Source organism: Macrotis lagotis, chromosome 8, assembly GCF_037893015.1.
Source record: "Macrotis lagotis isolate mMagLag1 chromosome 8, bilby.v1.9.chrom.fasta, whole genome shotgun sequence".
Taxonomy (NCBI): Eukaryota; Metazoa; Chordata; class Mammalia; order Peramelemorphia; family Peramelidae; genus Macrotis; species Macrotis lagotis.
This window is the reverse complement of record NC_133665.1, coordinates 21,609,944-21,629,786: the sequence shown is the minus strand read 5'-3', so window position 1 is coordinate 21,629,786 and position 19,843 is coordinate 21,609,944. Positions and strand designations below refer to the sequence as shown.

At 36.4% G+C, this 19,843-nt stretch overlaps 1 protein-coding gene across 4 annotated transcripts in view; it reads right to left on the bottom strand.

The window, feature by feature from the left end:
* The window catches only part of TXNDC8 (thioredoxin domain containing 8), a 63,661-nt gene extending 47,962 nt beyond the window's left edge, over positions 1 to 15,699 (bottom strand). For 2 of the 4 annotated variants that reach the window (XR_012470729.1, XM_074196500.1), the window contains exons 1-2: positions 15,587 to 15,698; positions 12,606 to 12,710 (exon numbers count right to left, since the gene is read on the bottom strand). Coding sequence is in view for 2 of the 4 variants with exons in the window: in XM_074196500.1 (XP_074052601.1) it covers positions 12,606 to 12,710; positions 15,587 to 15,607 (126 nt within the window). In the remaining 2 variants the exon portion in view is untranslated. Of the gene's footprint in view, positions 1 to 12,605; positions 12,711 to 15,586 lie in introns of all 4 variants that reach the window. The other 2 variants (XR_012470728.1, XM_074196499.1) reach the window with 2 other exon arrangements.
* Positions 15,700 to 19,843: the final 4,144 nt, after the last annotated feature.

The window sequence follows — 19,843 nt, the reverse complement described above, 5'->3', positions numbered from 1 at the left end:
CTTAAGGCATTGTTAAGACAAGACACTGAAATTTCAAACCAAAGTGCTATTCATTGTGCACTCAAGCTCTAGAGTTGGGTGCCAAGTAATCTGGATTCAAGTTCTGGCACCACTACTAGTTAGCAGATTTGAACCCACATGGATCCTCTTGACAATGATATACTTTGACCCTACTATCTCTATTATTTCTTTTGGTGATTAGCCATATTAAAAATACCATGGTTTAGCTGTGTGATATCAGGATGTCTTGCTTCTTCAATGAGATTATAAGATTTCATGTCTCTTACTTTGAATAAGAAGGTTTTTATATACTACTATACAGTCATACAACTAATTTAGTTGTCCTACCAGCCACTCTGGTGCTGCCTGGCAAGGAAGGTCCCCTACCCTTTCTGCTTGGAAGAGGACAACATAACTTTGAGAGGGACAGACTCAATCAGGCAAGGAATCAGCTCATCCACACATTTCCTGATCAAGTATTAGCTTCTCCAACTTAAAATTCTTGTTTCTGTACCCAGTTTCATCTTTCTCATTCAAAATTCCCATTGGATTTTGGTGAATGGGAGAAGCTGTGGTTCTCACAAAGTTTGACTTTGATTTATACTTAGGCAGACTTTGATTCAGGTCTTGTCACTCTTTTTCTAGTAGAGGATTTCCAAGATCTCAACAACTGCTTTAATCACTAGGGCAAAAGCCTTAATCTCTTGTCCCTTACATCTTCCCCCCCCTACACCAGTAGGTTTTTAAATTTTTTTTTAAATTTATGGCAGTGGGGTTGAGTGACTTGCCCAAGGTCACATAGCTAGGCAATTATTAGGTGTCTGAGGCTAGATTTGAACTCAGGTCCTCCTGACTGAGAGGGCCAGTGCTCTATCCACTGTGCCACGTAGCTGCCCCCCATCAGTAGGTTTTAAATCAATTTGTTGAATTGAATGATGGGGTCCCATTAACTGGGATCATACTGACATCTCTTTTCTTGCTTCTTATATTTTAAAGTTTTTTTTAACATTGTGATCATTTTCCAGTACTCACCCCCCACCCCCCTTCCCCAATATGCCGAATCTTACCTTGTAACAAAGTTAAGCAAAACAAACCATGAGCATGTTGACCATGTTCTGCTTTTATAGTCTACCAACTCTATTGAAGTCCTTTAGAATAATAAATGACCATTATAATCATATATCTGAATTTGATGTAATTGAGTGTTTTCCTAATTTACATTATTGAATGTTCCACATTTTATGCATGTTTTCCCCTTAGTTCTAGTTCATTCTGCATTATACAAGTGTTTCCAAATTTATCTGAACTCCTTATATTCATTATTTATTCTATTTCATTCATATACCACAATTTATTTGTCAGTCCTCAATCAATAGGCACCTGATTTGCTTTCACCTTTTTTTTTTTGCTATCACAAATGCATCTTACATCATTCAAGATTTTCAGGGTCTGAAGGATAATAGTTTTCTGGTTCATGATAGGTCTTTGCATATAAATTAACCTTGTAATGCTTTTAAAAACCTCTCCCAACTTGAACTTCTGTGCTTGCTTCTGAGCCCCATCCATCTGAAGCAGCTCTCTAAAACTGATGTTGAAGCAGCTCTCTAAAACTGATGTTGAAGCAACTGATAGGCAGAGATCACTACCAGGTGAGGCAAGAGGGGGAAGGGAGAGCCTGAAATAATATTCTAGGATAAGAGTTAACCTATGTAATCAATATAGGTTAAAAATCCTAATTTAACTTTCTCTTCCTTGTAAGACACTATGTAATTACTTTTTTAAATGGTTATTATCCTTAAAAATACTTTAAAATGATCACATTGTGGACAAATTCCTTCTGAGAAAGCAAATACAGTATCAAGGTTGGCGTCACTTGTTCAATAATTTGCAGGAAAGCAGGGAAATTGCACCATCCATTCTCTTATGCCTAGGGGCCTTGAATAATAGGGTTGCAGCATATTTAGGGGAATAGATTTCACTTTGTGGTCAATAGGATGGATGGAAAAAGCTTTTTAAAAAATTAAACAGAGGAAGCTGGCTTTCTGACAAGGTACATTCAGCTCCTCCTAAGTTCAATTAAAAAAGTCAAATTGAATTAGCTGGCACTTAAGGACCGGGGACCTAGCCAATATAGTTTTTTTTTCCCTTGAGAAATCATTTAAGAAGATTCATGTGTCATAAAAGAAATATTGTCCATTAATTTTTTTTCTATTGACCAACATCTGTTGTCAGAACATACCAAAAAATATAAAAGAGAGGGAGGTTTCATTAGTCAGAACTGTTCTGTCAAGCACAGCTCCTTCTCAGTCTCTTAGTAGCTATAGCAAGAGCCTCAGAGGAGCATCTCTTCTATTTAAAATAGGTGGTTGCCCAGCAACCTAGAAAGGACAGCTTGCCACCTGTCTACAGAGCCCTAAGTAGAACAAAGAATCGTGTGTATTTGTTTTTTATTAAATCACTATTGTTGAGCAATGTCCCACTTTATTTACACATTGCTATAAGCCGTTATATCTCCTTCTGTTTTCTCCCATCACAACTAGCCCAGTTCACTTACCACTGAGATTAATATTTTCTTAATTTGATATTTTGTTTCTTACATCAGCATAGTTATCTCTCTCCCCCCAGAGAGCCATCTCATATAATAAATAAGGTTTTCTAGAGAAAAAAAGTCTGCACAACTGATTGATATGCTGAAAAAATATGAAAGCATGTATAGCATATAACACCTATAGACTCCCTTAATCTATTCCCTCAATAGAACAATATTCTTTTAAATTGGTCTTCCTTTCCCTGCTGTAATCCTTCATACAGCTTCAAAATCATAATTGTAAAACAAAGTTCTGACAAGTTCTCTCTCTCTCTCTCTCTCTCTCTCTCTCTCTCTTGTTCAAGAAGCTTCAGTGTTTCCCTATTTATTGTTTGTCTTTGGCATTTAAAACCCTTCATAGTTAGGCTATCTTTCCAAGATAGATAAATGCATTCCTCCTCATGAACCTGGCATTTCAGTCAAGGTGGCCTAAAACCTAGATATTTCATGCCATTTCATTTATCACTATGCCTTTATATAAGGTGGGTGATCCTTTTCTCACTCCTTACATAATGACTTTTGGAATCCCTCTCTTTCTCTTAGGAATTTTAACTCAGGGGCCATTTCCTTTAAAAAGCCTTTCCAAATTCTATCCAATATTAGTACCTCCCTTCTAAAATATTATTTATTTTGTATATAGTTTAAATCTATATGTTTATATACTCTCTATGTCCTGGTAGAGTTAGGGAAAGGCACCATGGAAGTTTAGCAGAATCTTAGTGCAGAAACTGGTCTAGGATGGCAGAGTAGGCCAGTTGGGTAGGAGGGGAAATTTTGTCAAAAAAGAGTAGAACTAGCCAATACACATTTACCAGGAGGTTTGTTCCTGTCTGAACAACTAGGAATAGCTATTTCTATCTATTCTAATATATAGATGAAGAATGAGAAAAAGATGGCCCCAAGGGCCTAAGTTACAGGAAAAGACATAAGAGAAAGAAGGCTATGGTTGAATAACTGATTGAATAAATGATTGAATAATGATTGAATAAATGAAGCATTTATTAAATGACCTCTCTGTGAGATGAGCAGAATCAAAAAAACATTGTACACCCTAACAGCAACATGGGGGTGATGATCAACCTTGATGGACTTGCTCATTCCATCAGTGTAACATCTAGGGACAATTTGGGGCTATCTGCAATGGAGAATACCATCTGTATCCAGAGAAAGAATTGCAGAATTTGAACAAAGACTAAAAAAAAAATGTTATCTTATTATGTAACTTTGCTATCTCTGATACTTTATTTTTCTTCCTTAAGGATATGATTTCTCTCTCATCACATTCAACTGAGATCAATGGAAACAATGTAAAGACTAGCAGAATGCCTTCTGTGGTGGGTGGGGGAAGGAAGCAAGAATGCAAAGAAAAAATGTAAAACTCAAAATAAATAAAATCTTTCTTTAAAAAATGACCTTTCTGTGCAAAGCACTATAGCAACTTTGATATTTCAGGAGATGGTTTGGAAGGTTGAACAGCAAAAAGTCTTTCTTATCCAAAGAACCATGGGATATAGATATTATTTCCTTAATTCTTTGGCCAAAGAATCTACCCTATGTAGACAATGACAATTCCAGTTATATCAACATCTATTAAGTGTCTATTATATGCCAGACACCATGCTAAGAAAATTTGAAACTTAGAATAAAAGACTGGGCACAGACATGTACATGTTTGCATATGTATGTGTGGATAGATGTGTGTATGTGCCTGTAATAGGAACACCCGATTTTCTGCAAGAGATTAGAGGAAGCCAATTACAGAAATCTGAAATATTGAGTAGCTTGCCACCCAAATCTATTAGAGAACTAAAATTGAACTAATATTAATGAAAAGTCCTTAAAGATGGTGATAAATCACAAAAACATAAAGGAAAAACTAAGAAAAGATAAGACCTAGTTCATGCTAGTGACATATAGAATCCGGGTGACTCATAAGGCCTTTGTATCTTAGTAACTTTTCCCTTTAATTATTGTATTTGAACCCATGTTTGTACTTCATGGAGCTGAGTTAAGACTGCGCCTGGGTATATGTTGTGTCTGCAAAAATGGAAGAGTTAAAAGGAAAAAAAATATATAAGTATATATTGAACTAATTGGATATGTGGGATTATAGTGAGGAGTCAAGGTGATAATGAGTTGCAAACTTCGGTCATTGGAAAAATTTCCTTAACAGAAATAGCAAAATTCAGAAGAGGGATAGGTTTGAAGGTAAAGACAATGGACTTCAATTTTGGATGTGCAAGATTTGAAGTTTCTCCTTAAACCATTCCAGTACACCCTTTTGTGGTCCTATGTTCTCTTGGGAATCCATCTGAGGTTGATCCTTTTACCTTTGTCTTGCAGTATTTATTCAGAAACCTGGACTTTTTTGATGATCTGGAGGATATATAGTCCCTTCTATTAATAATATCTTTCCCTATTAATTTCTCTGTATACACTCAAAGTTTTTATTTTTATCCATTCATTCATTTATTTATTGATTGATTTTTGCAAGGCAGTGGGGTTAAGTGACTTGCCCAAGGTCACACAGCTAGGTAATTAAGTGTCTGAGGCTGGATTTGAATTCAGGTACTCCTGACTCCAGGGCCAGTGCTCTATCTACTGTGCCACCTAGCCATCCCCTATAAGTGTCTGAGGTCAAATTTGAACTTAGGTCCTCCTGACTTCAGGGCTAACTGCCCCCACTCAAAGCTTTTAGTGAAATGTTCTTCTTCCTGACATCTTTGGTAATTTTTATCTTTTTTGATTTATTTTCTCCTATTGTTCTCTTCCTATGCTGGAAAATTGACATTTTACCAGCCTCAGTCTGCCTTAAGTAATTTCTGTCCCCTGATGGATGTGAGGTTTTCTTCCTTAAGATTGTTGGAATGCTATATAGCCACAAACATTTCTTGTCCCAATTCCCTCTGTTTTTCAGTTCTCTGGCTAAATTATACTGAGTTCAGATTGGTGCCATGCTGTTGTCTCATCCAGAGCAAGTTTTTGCCTTTTGATCTTCCCTGGGACTAGGAGTAAGAGAGAGGAGTAGAGTGCTTGTAGTAAACTCATGGGTTGACTTCTGTAGCCCTGTCTTTGTGCTGCCACTGGAGGAGATGCTGCTAAATTAATGGGATAAGATAAGAGATTACTTTTCTCTACATTTAGTTTATTGGATCTTTTTTCTTGTTATGGTTCTTATATGCTAGACTGTGGAGATTCTTGAGATTGACTTGTTTCTTGTGAATGATTTCTGTTTTGGAGAGGTTTGAAAGGTCATGAAGACAGGAGGAAATCTCTAATCCTCCATCTTTTTGATCACATGACCCAGAACTATCCATTACAATCATTATGAAATATTCAGTAGGCAATTGGACTAGAGCTTGGAAAAAAAGACTAGCTAAAGCAAATTATAACAATCTGTGACTCTATCTATATAGAGATTTTAATTGAATAGAACAAAGATTAAGTATACTTGTAGTTTGTGGGTGTGATATGGATGATGATGATGCAGTAAAAGTTGGTAAAAGGAAAACCAGAAGAAAGTTAATTGGCACTACAAACTAGAGAGGAGAGTGTATATAGGAGGAAAGGATGATTGGCAGTGTCAGATGCTACAGACAACTCAAAAGGGATGAAGTTTGAAATGACCTTATTGAATTTAGCAATTAAGAGGTCACTGGAAAACCACAAATTTGGAGGGATGTGGAGAGATTGAGACATTAATGTAGTCTTTTTAAAATTTCTTTTTCTTTTCCTTTTTTTAATGATGAAAAGATGTTTTCTTTTTTTTTTACTAGAAAACATTTTATTGTAAATGAAACAGGACAGTTGGACACTGTTTAGATGATTCCAGTCTTTTGACAACATCTAAAGCATCAGTCTGGAGCAAGCCAGATATAAGCCTTCTCTATCAGACTGGATCAGTGTCTTGACATTAACCTTATCAATGTCATACAACTTCTTTACCATCTGCTTGATGTGATGCTTATTAACCTTGATGACCACAATGAAGACTGGTGTGTTGTTATCCTCATTGTTTTTCATAGTAGTGCCAATGGTCAAGGGAAACTTATGATGGCATAGTGATCATTGTTTCTCCAAGGGCCATTTTTCTGAGGGCCTTTGAAGTCTTAGGTCTTGGGTCACTGGAAGGTGGGGGGAGGTATGGATCTTCTTTTTGTGGCTATGGACACCCTTCAATACCTACCTAATTGGCCTTCAAAGCCTTGGACTTGGCTTCTGCCTGGGGGGGTGGGGTGGGGGTGGTGGAGACACATAATCACTTCCTTCTCTACTTTCAGTGCCTTCTTGGGGGAAAGGATCTTTTTCTGTGCTTCTCACAGGTTTATAGTGCTAACTCATTCAAACTTGAGAGGTTTCAAGTCTCTGAAGAGGACTAGGGGACCTGAGACTAAGGGTGGCATGATGATGATTGTCATAAAGTTAGTTTTTAGCATACTTGTTTTTTGTAAGATTTTTGAGTTCCACATTTTTCTTCTTCCTTTCTTTTCCTTCCACTTCCCCATGGCAGTGAGTAATCTGATATGTTATATGTATGTACAATCTTGTTAAATATATTTCCATATTAGTCATGGAAAGAAAGAAGAATCAGAACAAAATGAGAAAGAAGTGAGAAAAAAACAAAAAAAATTTTAAAGAGCAAAAAATAGCATGCTTTGGTTTGCATTCAGACTCCATAGTTCTTTCTCTGGATGTGGATGACGTTTTCCTTATAAATCTTTTAGAATTGTCTTTGATTTGTATTGCTGAGAAGAGCAAAGTCTATTATAGTTGATCATCAATGTTGCTATTAACACATACAATATTCTCTTGGTTCTTCTGACTTCACAATATCAGTTCAAAAGTCTTTCCAGGTTTTTCTGAAATCCACATGCTTATGATTTCTTATAGAACAATTGCATTCCATCACATTCATATACTACAATTTGTTCAGTCATTTCCCAATTGATGTGCATCTTTTCAATTTCCAATTCTTTGTCACTGCAAAAAGAACTGCTATAACTATTTTTGTACACGTGGATGTTTTTCCCTTTTTTATGATCTCTTAGGGATGCAGACCTAATAATAGTATCATTGGATCAAAGGGTATGCACAGAGAATACCAATTGGGCATACTCCAAATTTCTCTCCAGAATGTTTGAATCAGTTCACAACTCTACCAGCAGTGCAGACACTAATACACTCTTGGTGGAGTTATGAATTGATCCAACAATTCTGGAGAGAATTTGAAATTATTCCCAAACAGTTAACTAACAGAAGAGCAGAAAAGTATAGATGATTGAATACTACCCTACATGGGCAATTTATTAAAGCTCTCTGACCCTCATGTTTCTAATCTATAAAATGGTAGACCTAGACTGCATGACTCTAAGGTCTCTTCTACCTCTAAATCTATGATACTACAAAAAAGGAAAATACATTTACATAGCCAGTTCAGGTTTGCAAAACACTTTACATTTGGTATCTCATTTGACTCTCAAAGTAATCCTTTCAGGAAACTTGGTCAGGGCCACATAACTAGTAAGTACAGAGTTTGAACTTAGATTCTTCCCCACTCCAAATCTATCTATTGTGCCACCCAGAACACACTGACTTATACATTGTTTTTCTTCAGAGAAAAACTAGGCTATTTTGCCAATCCTATATACTTTTTTCCAAATCAGCAACTTTTAATCTTTAAAAAATGTTTTTTGAAAATTGTATTTCAATATAATCAGTTCCCTTTGTTAATTCTCTGTATTCTATTTTATATATTTAAAAACATTATTCTGAGGATTTCACAGGTTTCATCAGATTGACAAAAGGACCCCTCTAAGACAAAAAAAAAAGTTAAGAACTCTCACTAGAGCTTTCTCCTGGGACTACTGGGGAGGATACTGTTGATACTGGCAAAACTTCTCAGGTTACATTCCAAATCAATTACTCCTTTCTTTGTCCTCCCCACCCCAGCTTCTTTTTCATTACTCTATTTAATAAATATCAAGGGTAGTCTTTTTAGTGAGAAAGTACAGAGAAGTGTGGGCCATGTAGACCATTTCTCTAAAGAAGGCATCTGGTCTTGAAAAGGGACAGTGAAATACAATCTTTTCCCACTCAGGGCCTGATCTTACTGCATTAGCTTTCCTTGTTAACACACTAGAAAAAATACTGCTTCCTAATGGAGAAAGGAGCAGTCCTTTTAGCAATCTGAATCACTGAAGGGAAATATTTAAGGGCTTGGCTCTTTCACTGTCTCATAAACTTGTGGAATATGAAGCTGCAGTGAGTCTGTCTTGGGGATACTGTATTTGTATTCTAGGAATTGACACACTGCAGATATCTCTTGTAAATTGGTTTTGTAACCAAGTAACCCACAGCTGAACATGAAGAGCAACTGTTTGCGGCAGTCAAAAATTAGTATGTCAGCCTAATATGGCAGAGAATCTTAGGGCAGGTACAACTCTTGAAAAGTCATTTAGGAAATTATCTATTAAAATAATTGCGTACCCTTAATCTGCAAAAAATTTGGGGCATGCTTCCCCATATATTTATATTAATTTATGTTATATACATGAACAATTATACCAGCATTTTAAGTGCATTGCATTAAAAATACAGAATGGTGTGAATAGAGAGAGAACTCTAAAGATCTGGGTTCAAGCCCTGACTGACATTTCTAGGTAGCTGTGTGACCTTGAACAAGTCACAATCTTTCAGTATTTCAGGCAATTCTCTGTTTTGTTTTAACTGTTTCAGAGAGAGGTTAATATACATTGGTAGAAGAAATTTCCTCACTTAAGAGTTCTCAATGAAATCATAAATCCAATCTCTGTCTCTATAAAATATTCATAATACCAAGTAGATATTTAAAAGGATGAAATAAAGATGAAATAAACATTTTAAATTTTAAAATACTGTCACAATATTTTTCTCTTACTAAAACCATGTTTAATAAGAGCTATGGGAGTGAATATACTTCATCTTTTAAAAAATCATGGTTTAACATTTTGTGTTATAGTGATTCAAAGGTCTGTTCTAAAAATGTATTTTTTTTGTTGCTTGGTTTTATTAGCAAAACAAAGTAAGACATAAAGATGTGGATCCAAAATGGAAGTCTACCATTAAAGTTGTGCTTAATAAATCAAGATATTCATTTTTCAATTTCACCCACATTTCCACAATACAAAGATTTTTGTTGAAATTATATTAGTAAATAAATGTCTGCCGTGTGTGTGTGTGTGTGTGTGTGTGTGTGTGTGTGTGTGTGTGTGTGTCTAATGAGGGGAAAGGTATGGAAGACTGGAGATAGGAAAGATTATCTTTAAAAGTCAGATCTCAGGTCTGGAAGGTGGCTTTCTCAGGTAGGGAGAAGTGAGAGCCCAAGAGGAGATGAAAAGATGCCTGAGTGACCTGGAGATGGATGGGCTTTGTTTCTCTCCCAGCTGCTTGATGGATCTGTTTGCATATTGGGACCAGGGTTACAGACTTGAAAGGATTCTGGGGTGGGTCACAAGAGCTCCAAGTTCTCCAGCAGCATCAGGGTGGTGGCTGTGGGGCAGTGGTCACAGCATCTTCTGCATTCACACTCCCTCTTACCATGGGCTAAATTCTGTTGCTCTCATGGACAGCTATTACTGCTGCTTCTGTTCAGCCTCTCTTTGCTGCAGGACTTGGTCAGGTGCCATGAGACTCCTTTATTCTTTGGGTGGGGGAGGTGTAGCAAGCATGTCCACCTTGACCTTGGGGGCTAATGGAAGACTCCAGAATGGTTGGACTCATTTTATACCAAGAGTGAGGCACAGGGAAGGAAATAGTGCAACTGTTTTTTTTAAAAAGAAGCAACAAAAATTGGAAAACTTTAAATCCTGGGTGCACAGGTTAATGAAGCAGTATTTCCCAATTTCTATTGCTTCCTGGGCCCTATCAGAAGTTCTAGTAGTTTTCTTCCTATCCTCTCCTGGGGCTGAAGTGTAGTATGTGTGGGAACCTACCCTGTCCCATCCTCTTCTGAGGGTGAGTCCTAGAAGGACTCAATTCCAGGAGAAGCAGGATCTGTTTGTCCTTGTTACATTTCAGGGTGCCTAGGGGTGGGGTGGTTTGCAGAGCCCTGGCCATGGGACATACAAGGTGTGTGTTGCTGATGTAATGAAGACAAAGAAGGGAGGAGGTAGATGCAAGAGGACTTTCATAAGTGCATTCCTGCCTACTTCTGGGTTTGGGGAGAACTGCCTAATGGCTGGCTGGTCTTCCATCAGACATGTAGGTAAAGGAGAGCAGCCTTTAGGCAGCAGTTGCAAGTTCGTTGAATAGCTCAGCTGCTCTCCTCAGTTCTAATATTTTTTCCTGCACATCTATCCATTCTAGTTTCCATGCACCCCATGTTGGAGTCAAAATGATCCATAAGAAGAGATATGAATACTCACTTTCATCTTTTTTCTAGGCTCAGGGTAAGGATTGGACTTTGAGCATCATAGATATTAGATCCTAAATATACTACATATATGGTAAATGTGTTGGTTAATTTTAGTCAACTACTTTTTCCTCTTTTGTAACCTTTGCATAAGGGATGGCTGAGTGATGGTGGAGAGGTAGGTTTATGGAGATGAAGGTAATAAAAAACTTAAAGGTTTCAATAATTTTTTTTAAAAAAGGTCTTCTGATCTATCCTACTACCTTCAAGGATGATCACTCAAATTTTTCTCAAGAAAAGGGTATGAAACCTAACTTTAACAATCTCTAGGCAAGGAAATTCCTCTCCTTCCCTTCTTTATGACCTTTGTCTATAGTCTAGTCTAGTATTTTATTATCTGTTCAAAGCTCATTTTTTTCAATTTGAAGGGAAAGGAGAATAAATTCATTAATTCTTATAGTATTCTTACATCCTGGATTTCTTTGCAGAAATTTTCATTGAAAAGCAACATTAATTTGGAATTATTTATCCCCACCCCTATCAAAATGATTAAAATATCACCAAGCTGGGTCTTTGACCCAGCTATCTAATTTTTAGGAGTTCAAACAACAAAAAGTCTCAAAGCTCAAATTATTTCAAATTATTTCTAGCAGCTCTTTTTGTGATACTAGAACTAATGCAGATACTTATCTCTCAGGGAATGACTAAAAAAATGTGGCACATTAATATAATGGAATATGTAACCATAATAAATACTGAAAATTAATTTAGAGATGTAGGGGAAAACATGTGAATTGATGCAGAGTAAAGTAAGTAGGTCCATGAAAACACTATCCATAAGGACTACAGCAAAGTAATAGGAAAGAACAACAAAAAGAAATTAAATGCTGTTTAATTATGGTCAAACTTTGTCCTAGAGCAGAATTTAGAAAATGCAATTATGAATGTGGAATATTGGATTACTATCAGACTCAGGGAAAGTATTGGTAAGTTTTGCTGAACTTTTTTTCTCTTCCTTTTTATTTTTTTTATAAGAGACACTTTTTGAGTAAGAGAGGTAAATATGTGATGTCAAAACAAAAAATCAATAAAAATATTACAATTATCTTGTAAAGAAATGAACAAGAAAGGAAAAACAACTTAAACCACTGGGTGTCTCATATCTTAACTTGGAAAATGATTCATTGTACTTAGTTGTAATTAACTAGTCAGATAACCAATAAGTATTTATCAAGCATTGTTTTGGGGGCCAGGCACTATGCTGGTGCTAGGGATATAAAGACAAAAATGAAAGTCTCTGTCCTCAAGAAGTTTATATTCTTATAGATAAGATGCAGCAGAAAACCAGGTTCATAAGAACAACACACATTTTTTCAACTGTCTAGCTTTCAAGGGTGGTAAGTAACATCTCAAAGACCTTTAAATCCCTTTAAGAATTTAGGAGGGGGGGGGCAGCTAGGTGGCTCAGTAGATAAAGCACGGGCCCTGGAGTCAGGAATACCTGGATTCAAATCCAGCCTCAGACACTTAATAATTACCTAGCTGTGTGGCCTTGGGCAAGCCACTTAACCCCATTTGCCTTGCAAAGACCTAAAAAAAAAATTTAGGACAGAGGTTAGTGATACTTACATGAACAACAGGGCCAATTCTTTTACATGGACCACACCATTTTGCTGAGAAGTCAACAACAACAAGTTTGGAACCAGCTTTCTTGAGAAAGTTCTCAAATTCATTCTGAAATAAGCACAGAAATGAGTAAATATGTTTAGTAACTATGCATGAGTCATAGAATTGAGGAACTAAAGGAAGGGACTTTAATCATTTCAGTCTTGCTTGTCTCTTCATGAGTCCATTTGGGATTTTCTTGACAAAGACAGTGAAGCAGCTTGCCATTTTCTTCTCCAACTTGTACAGATAAGGAAACTGAGGCAAGCAGAATTAAATGACTTACCAAAGATCACACAGCTAGTAAATGTCTGAGACCAGGTTTTAAGTGAGGAACATGAGTCTTCCTGACTCTAGACCTGGCACTCTATCCACACTACCACCTAGCTGCCACTGGGGAAAGAACTTGAGAGATCATTATTTTACAAATGAGAAAATCGATGGCCACAAGGTAATATGACTCACCTAGCCTATAACTCATAATTTTTGTACCTATTGTTTACCTTAGTATGTAAAATCCTTGCATAAAGTGTCCATAGTAAATGTATATTGATAGCAGGACAGGGCCCCAAAACTTGGAGTATACTAACAACTACATAATATTGCCACAATTTTGCAAATAGGATTAATATTATACTTTTTCCTTCAACAAATTTCACTTGTTTTCCCCATGCTTGTCAAATGTACCAATATGTAACAAAGATCTAAAAGAGAACAGATCTAATACTTTGGGTCATTTATATATTTCTTTTTTTGTTCTATCAGGAAAATGGCAGTTAATGAATACCATGAATTTGAACATTTTCCCAGGACTCATATATGTTTTAACTGACTCCATGAATTTGTAGAAAAAGAATTTTTAAATGCATCTACTAAAACCCTACTCCTTTATGACTGGAATTCCTAATTAATAAATGACCTTTGCTATTAATATAAGTCAGATTTCCTTAACCTTGATAAGTTTCATATAGATCCAGGGAACAAAAGGTCCTTGTTCTTCCTAACAACGCTAGTTAGACTTAAAATCAATGTAATTTCCCAAAGAAATCAGAAAAATATGAAACTGAAGAAACAGAGGTAAAAATCAGAAGCAATAACCCTCTATTTCCTTGTTCATGAAAGACCATGCATGATCTTTCAGAGATAGTACTCAAAACACTTATTCGTTGACTTTTTCAAAGGGATGAAACAGGAGTTACTGCCAAATTAGGTGTCCCAACAGTTAGGTAAAATTGAGTGCTAGGCCTGATGTTAGGAAGACTCATCTCCTTTTCTTCAAATCCGATCTAGCTGTATGACTCTGGACAAGTCATTTAACCTAATTTGCCTCAGTTTCTTCATCTATAAAATGAACTAGAGAAAAAAATGGCAAGCCACTTTAGCATCTTAACCAAGAAAATCCCCCAAAAAGGTTGTGAAGAGTCAAACATGACTGAAACTCAAAAACAACAGCAAATATCCCTTGATATGGAAGAGAACTTGGCAAAATAATTGTGGTCAATATTGCCATGAGGAGATGGTGTTTAGGATTCTTGGATTATTAGTAGTAAAGAGAGCCAACAGTAGGAACTAGGATTTTGAAAACAGATCTTTTAGCATTTGCACCCAAATTAGTTGAGCTTATCACTTATTGGTCATTAGGAGAAGCAGTGTATTATGGTGGAGAGAGGACCAGTCTTGGAATCCTGAAGACCTGACTTTAAGTCCTGACTTTATAAGCACTTTTTACACAATCTTATTTGGCCTTCACTGCCACCCTACCAGGTAAATACTGTAGATATTATTATTGACATTTGAAACTGAAACTAAGAAAAGTAATGTGACTTTCCACAAATCACACAATTCAGAGTACCTTAGATTATATTTGAACTTAAGTCTTTCTGACTCCAAGTCTAACACTAGACTACTGTAATGTTATAGTACTAACTATATATAATACTATAAATAAATACTAGCTGTATAGGCAAAGGCTAATCATTAAATCTCTCAGTGGTTCAGGCACTCTATAAAACCATAATTTACAGATGAATGTCTTATCTGTACAGATGAATGGATTTTCCAGACTGGGAGTTCTCACACACTAATGAAATCATTGATCAAGACCAAAAAAAATATGTGAGATGTATTATGCTGGGCACTGGGGCCTAGGCACTACAAAAAGTAAACATGGAAAATACAACATCTCAAAGAGCTTATTACAAGTTAGTTAGGGATGGGAATGGAGGAGTTTGAAGATGGTAGTGGTAGTGGTTGCGGTGGTAACAAGGGAAAGATGTACACCAATAACCTAATAAGGAAGAAAGATCTAGGAAAAGTGCTTTGAGAAACTTGAAGATAAAGGAATCACTTTCAGCTGTGAGAAACAAAAACAAGACTCCACTGTTCTAGTCTTTATGTACTTGACACAGTAGGAATCCAGGTTAAAAACAAAAACAAAATTACAATTGGGCAATTAACTTCTCAGATACTTTTCTTGGGAATTATTTCTTCTGAACAGTCTACCAAAAATAAATATATAGTGGAAGAAATCCTGAGTCTGGAATCAGAGGACCCATATTTGAATGCTGTCTTTGACATCTGCTACCTGTATGACCTGGGGCAAGTCACTACAACAATTCAGGTCTCAGTTTCCTTATTGGCTAAAGAAAACAGTTGGACTATATGGTTTCTGAAGTTCCTACCAGCTCTAGTTTCTTTGATACTATGATTATTGATCTTTGCCACATAATTAATAGCTTCAAAAAGGCATTCAATTCAATGTAAAAGATATTTGAGGGCTATGCTATGTGAAAGGCCCTAGGTCATGCATTTCCATGAGAATCACTGACTCCTGCACTAAGTTAAGAAACCATCCTTAAGTCTATTAAAAGTCTTTCTCTTTTCTCTTCTGCAGATCACCCAAAGTAAAGGTCTTTAAGAAACAGCTGCTCAAACCAGATACTTACCATGTTTTTAATGATCTGCATAATGATTGCCAAAGGAAACAAACTGCAGGCTGTTTGTTCACTACTTCCACCACTGGGAATTGTATGTTCCTATGTAATTGTAGTCAGGCTTGAGGTTTCTGTGACATCACCACATACGTCATCTTTAGAACTTCAGTGAACTTTGGATTCATTTTACTGTTTTGGGGTGACTTAGTTAAAGGGGACTTCAGTCAGGGTCTTTCTATTTTTGGCTTTCTGAATGCTTCAGGGGAAGTCTAGCTAATCTGCGTGACCAATTTTCTTAAAACCTTCTTATATCCTGGGGGAAGTGAATGAATAAAAGTGAGAAAATGGTTCAGTTATCATGAGATTCTTATTGCAGTTGAGAAACATAAACCAAAGTCATAAGTACAATATGTAATAAGGTCTCCATAGTATTATGACTCAAACAGATATCTTTTGTAGAAGGAATCTCATTATTTTTGTTTAACCAAAAGGAGAACTGCACTGAGCCTGCTTTTATTTTCTCAGAACTCATTTAATATTAAAAGAAAAATGAAAGGAAACTTAAGAAAAGGAAATCTTTTCTGGTCATGATAAGATTTTCCACAGATACTAGAAGATATTGTTGAAATGTATCTGGCTCAGAATTATGAAATTCTGAACCTTCTGAACCTACAAGTATTTTGGAGTCAAAGGTCAGAATTTGAACTTTGAGTCCATAAAGCTTGAAGATATTTTTAAAAGATGAAAATGCCCAGAAGAAACCCCTTTGCCCTCAAAGACAATCTAGTAATTTCTTTTGAATGCTTTACTCATAACTTGGAGAGTTTCTTTGTTTATAACTTTGACTTTCCTAGTCAAACCAAGAGCTCCTATTTTCATCTCCAAGACTGGAGATTTTCTCTTTCCTGCTTTTGACCTAAACTACAGCCATAACACCAAAATTGCCCTTTACTAGTTACCCTGGCCTCCTCTGACACCGCTGACAATTTGGAAGATTCTGAGATATGAATCTTTGTGTCCTAAATTATTTGAGACTTGTCAAGATTCGTTTTCAGATGAAGTGGATATTTTTTTGTCTTTTAAAAAAATAGTATTTTATTTTTTCCAATTATGTGTAAAGACAATTTTCAACATTCATTTTTTAAAATATAAGATCTTGACTTCCAACTTTTTCTCCCTCTTTCCCCTTGGCAAGAAGATTGGCAAGCATTCTGATATAATCTATACATATGCAATCATATAAAACATATATAAAGCAAATTTCTACAGCAAAGATGTCAAGCACATGACCCAGGACACTCCCAAAGATATCATTTGAGAAATATTTGACAAAATAAATAAAAATATAACAAAACAGTTAATGTTACTATGTGGTTTTCTAAGCCAATATGTAGCCCTCAGGAATCCTTATGTATAATTTAGTGATCTTTATTTCTTTTTGAGTTTAACTCCTCTGATTTTCTAAATAGGAGACTTCTCACTTTTGGAACAATGCCTACCAGTAAACGACACCAAAGTTATCCCCCCTCCTCCCAACAGTGCGTAACAGATATTTTTGGGAAACCAAGCAGAATCCAAAAACTCTCTAGCCAGCTTGAGAAGGGCTTTAAATGCCAACCAAGTGAGTTTCTATTTAATACTGGATTTAATAGACTATATCTTTACCAGCTGTGTTGAGGATATATTAGAGAGTCGAGAAATTTGAGGCAGGGAGTCCAATTTAGAGACTGTTTCAATAGTCTCAATGAGAGGTGGTGATGGGTTGAACCACGGTGGTGCCCCACAGGAGAGAAGGGGGATGTTTGTTGCTCAGATAGAAATGACAAGGTGTGGCAAGTAATTTGATTTGTGGATAAGGGAAGGTAAGAAGTTGTAGATGACTCTGAGGTTCCAAATTTGAGTGACTGGGGAAACAGTGGTGCCCTCAACAGAAATAAGGAAACCTGGAGGTGGATAGGTTTTGAGGGAAGATAATTAGTTCACTTTTGCTCATGCATTTCCAGTACATTAATTCACTTTTTGCAGCTTCAGACTACTGGTCACAGATGACCCCTTATATCCACTCACATATTACTAACTTAGATTAGGCCTTCATCACCTTTCTCCTAGATCATTGCAACAGCTTCCTAATTGGTCTTCCTATCTCAAGTTTCTCACCATTTTATTCTGTCTTACATAGTGCTACTAAAGTAATTTCCCTAAGTATGAATTTGACCATGGATTCCCCTATCCAGACAATTCTATGGTCTTCCTTTTACCCCTAGGATAAACTATAAACTCCTCTATTTAGCTTTTAAAACATTACACAGCTTGGCCCCAAATGATCTTTCCAACCTTATAGCATTTCTTCTGACAACCTGGATTTCTCTTTGTTGTTCCATAACACAGGATACTTTGGAAGCAACTTTGCCTTGACTGGAATACACTAGTTTTTCTCTTCCTTCTCAGATACCATCTTTTGCATGAGGCCTTTCCTGATTGCCCTGCTACTTGTACCCTCCCTTTCAGACACATTGTATTTCACCACTTTTTATATATTTGCTTTTAATCATTGTATATTTGTGCTATAAATGTTTATATATATATATAGAAATATATATATATATATATATGTATGTATATATATATAGTTAAAATAAAAGCAGTTGCAAGTATGGACTGTTTTAGGCTTTGTTCTCCAATCCCTAGGACCTAGTAGGCACTCAATAAATACTCATTATTATCAAAAATTTCTAAGAGTCTGCATTGTATCAAGTCAGAAGAAAAGTCAATTTATAATTAAACTATGAGGAAGCCCCAAATCCTCAAGAGTGTATTTTTAAAATTATTATCCTCTTTATCATTTTTATTATTGTTATTATATTTATTAGTAGGAGATGGTAGAGAAGATCAGGACCCAGAACTTATTTCACCATTGCTCACAATGCTGTACAATGTATTTTGAATTTTATAACAGTTATAGATGGTTAAAAGCTAATCTTTCAAGCATTCAGTTTCATTTGACCCCAGGATATTTAATCATCATATATCTAGTGATACCATGTGACATTTCCTGCTCTTGGTTGCAGAACTTACCCTCCTGTACTTATTTCATTGACTATTTTTCTAGTGTTTTTGATTGAGGTGGGCCAGGGTAGGAACCAGCCAGGCCTTAGCCAGGTCCAATCAAGCCAGACTCACTTGTAAGTGACAGACCTGAGGCAAGGATGACCCTTAAGTGAAGTTGGTGATTGAGTAATAACAGGGTTTGTTCAGGCTTGGAGCAATTCAGGGAGGGTGGGAAAAGAGAACATTTAATCTTTAAGGGAGATTAGATGGTCTCTGCAAGTTTAGGAAAGTTGCAAAATGTCCCTAGATCAAAGTGATGTAAATTCCAAGGCTCACAGATCAAGTTGAGGTATTCAGAGTCAAAGAGTCAGCAGGGAGGAGGGCAGGCAGACCCAAAGGCAAATTTACCTTCAGAAGAGATATGTACAACCTGGGTAACTATCAAAAACAAAAAACAAATGAGTAGAAGTAGAAAAGATGCAGCTTTAAATTCAGAGTAAGGAAAAACCCTTCTGGTTATTAGAGCTGCCTAAATCACTTAACTCTGCCTCAATTCCTCAACTTTAAAATGAGCTGGAGAAGGAAATGTCAAACCACTCTAGTATCTTTGCCAAGAAAACCCCAAATAGGGGCAGCTAGGTGGCATAGTGGATAGAACCCTAGAGTCAGAAGGACCTGAGTTCAAATCCAGCCTCAGACACTTAGCTCAGACCTAGCTATGTGACCTTGGGCAAGTCACTTAACCCCACTGCCATAAATAAAAATTTTAAAAAGAGAAGAAAACCCCAAATGGGCTCACAGATATGACTGAACATCAACAACAAAACAATGACGAGAGTTGTAACCTACATTGCTGCCAGGGTATAACCGATTATACATATACTGATAGAAGCAACTTGGAATTACACTTTTCAATGCTTACAAACTTGATTAATCAAAGCATGCAAATAATTCTATATAAAAACACATCACTAACCTGTCCTCTTAGAGCTTTCTTTAAGCATACTTCATATGGAACTGAACATGTTTCCCAGTTGGATATCAGAGAAAAAGTGCTTCTCTCTGTCATTGTCAAAGCTCAGTCAACCAATCAATAATACCCTACACCGACTTGCCTGAGTCTCAAGTGTGGGGATCACAGGAGTCAGCTCTCATCATGCCCCATGAGCAGACTGCAGCCTGGACTATTAGGTAGGTTTTTCTACTTTTGGCTATGGGTGT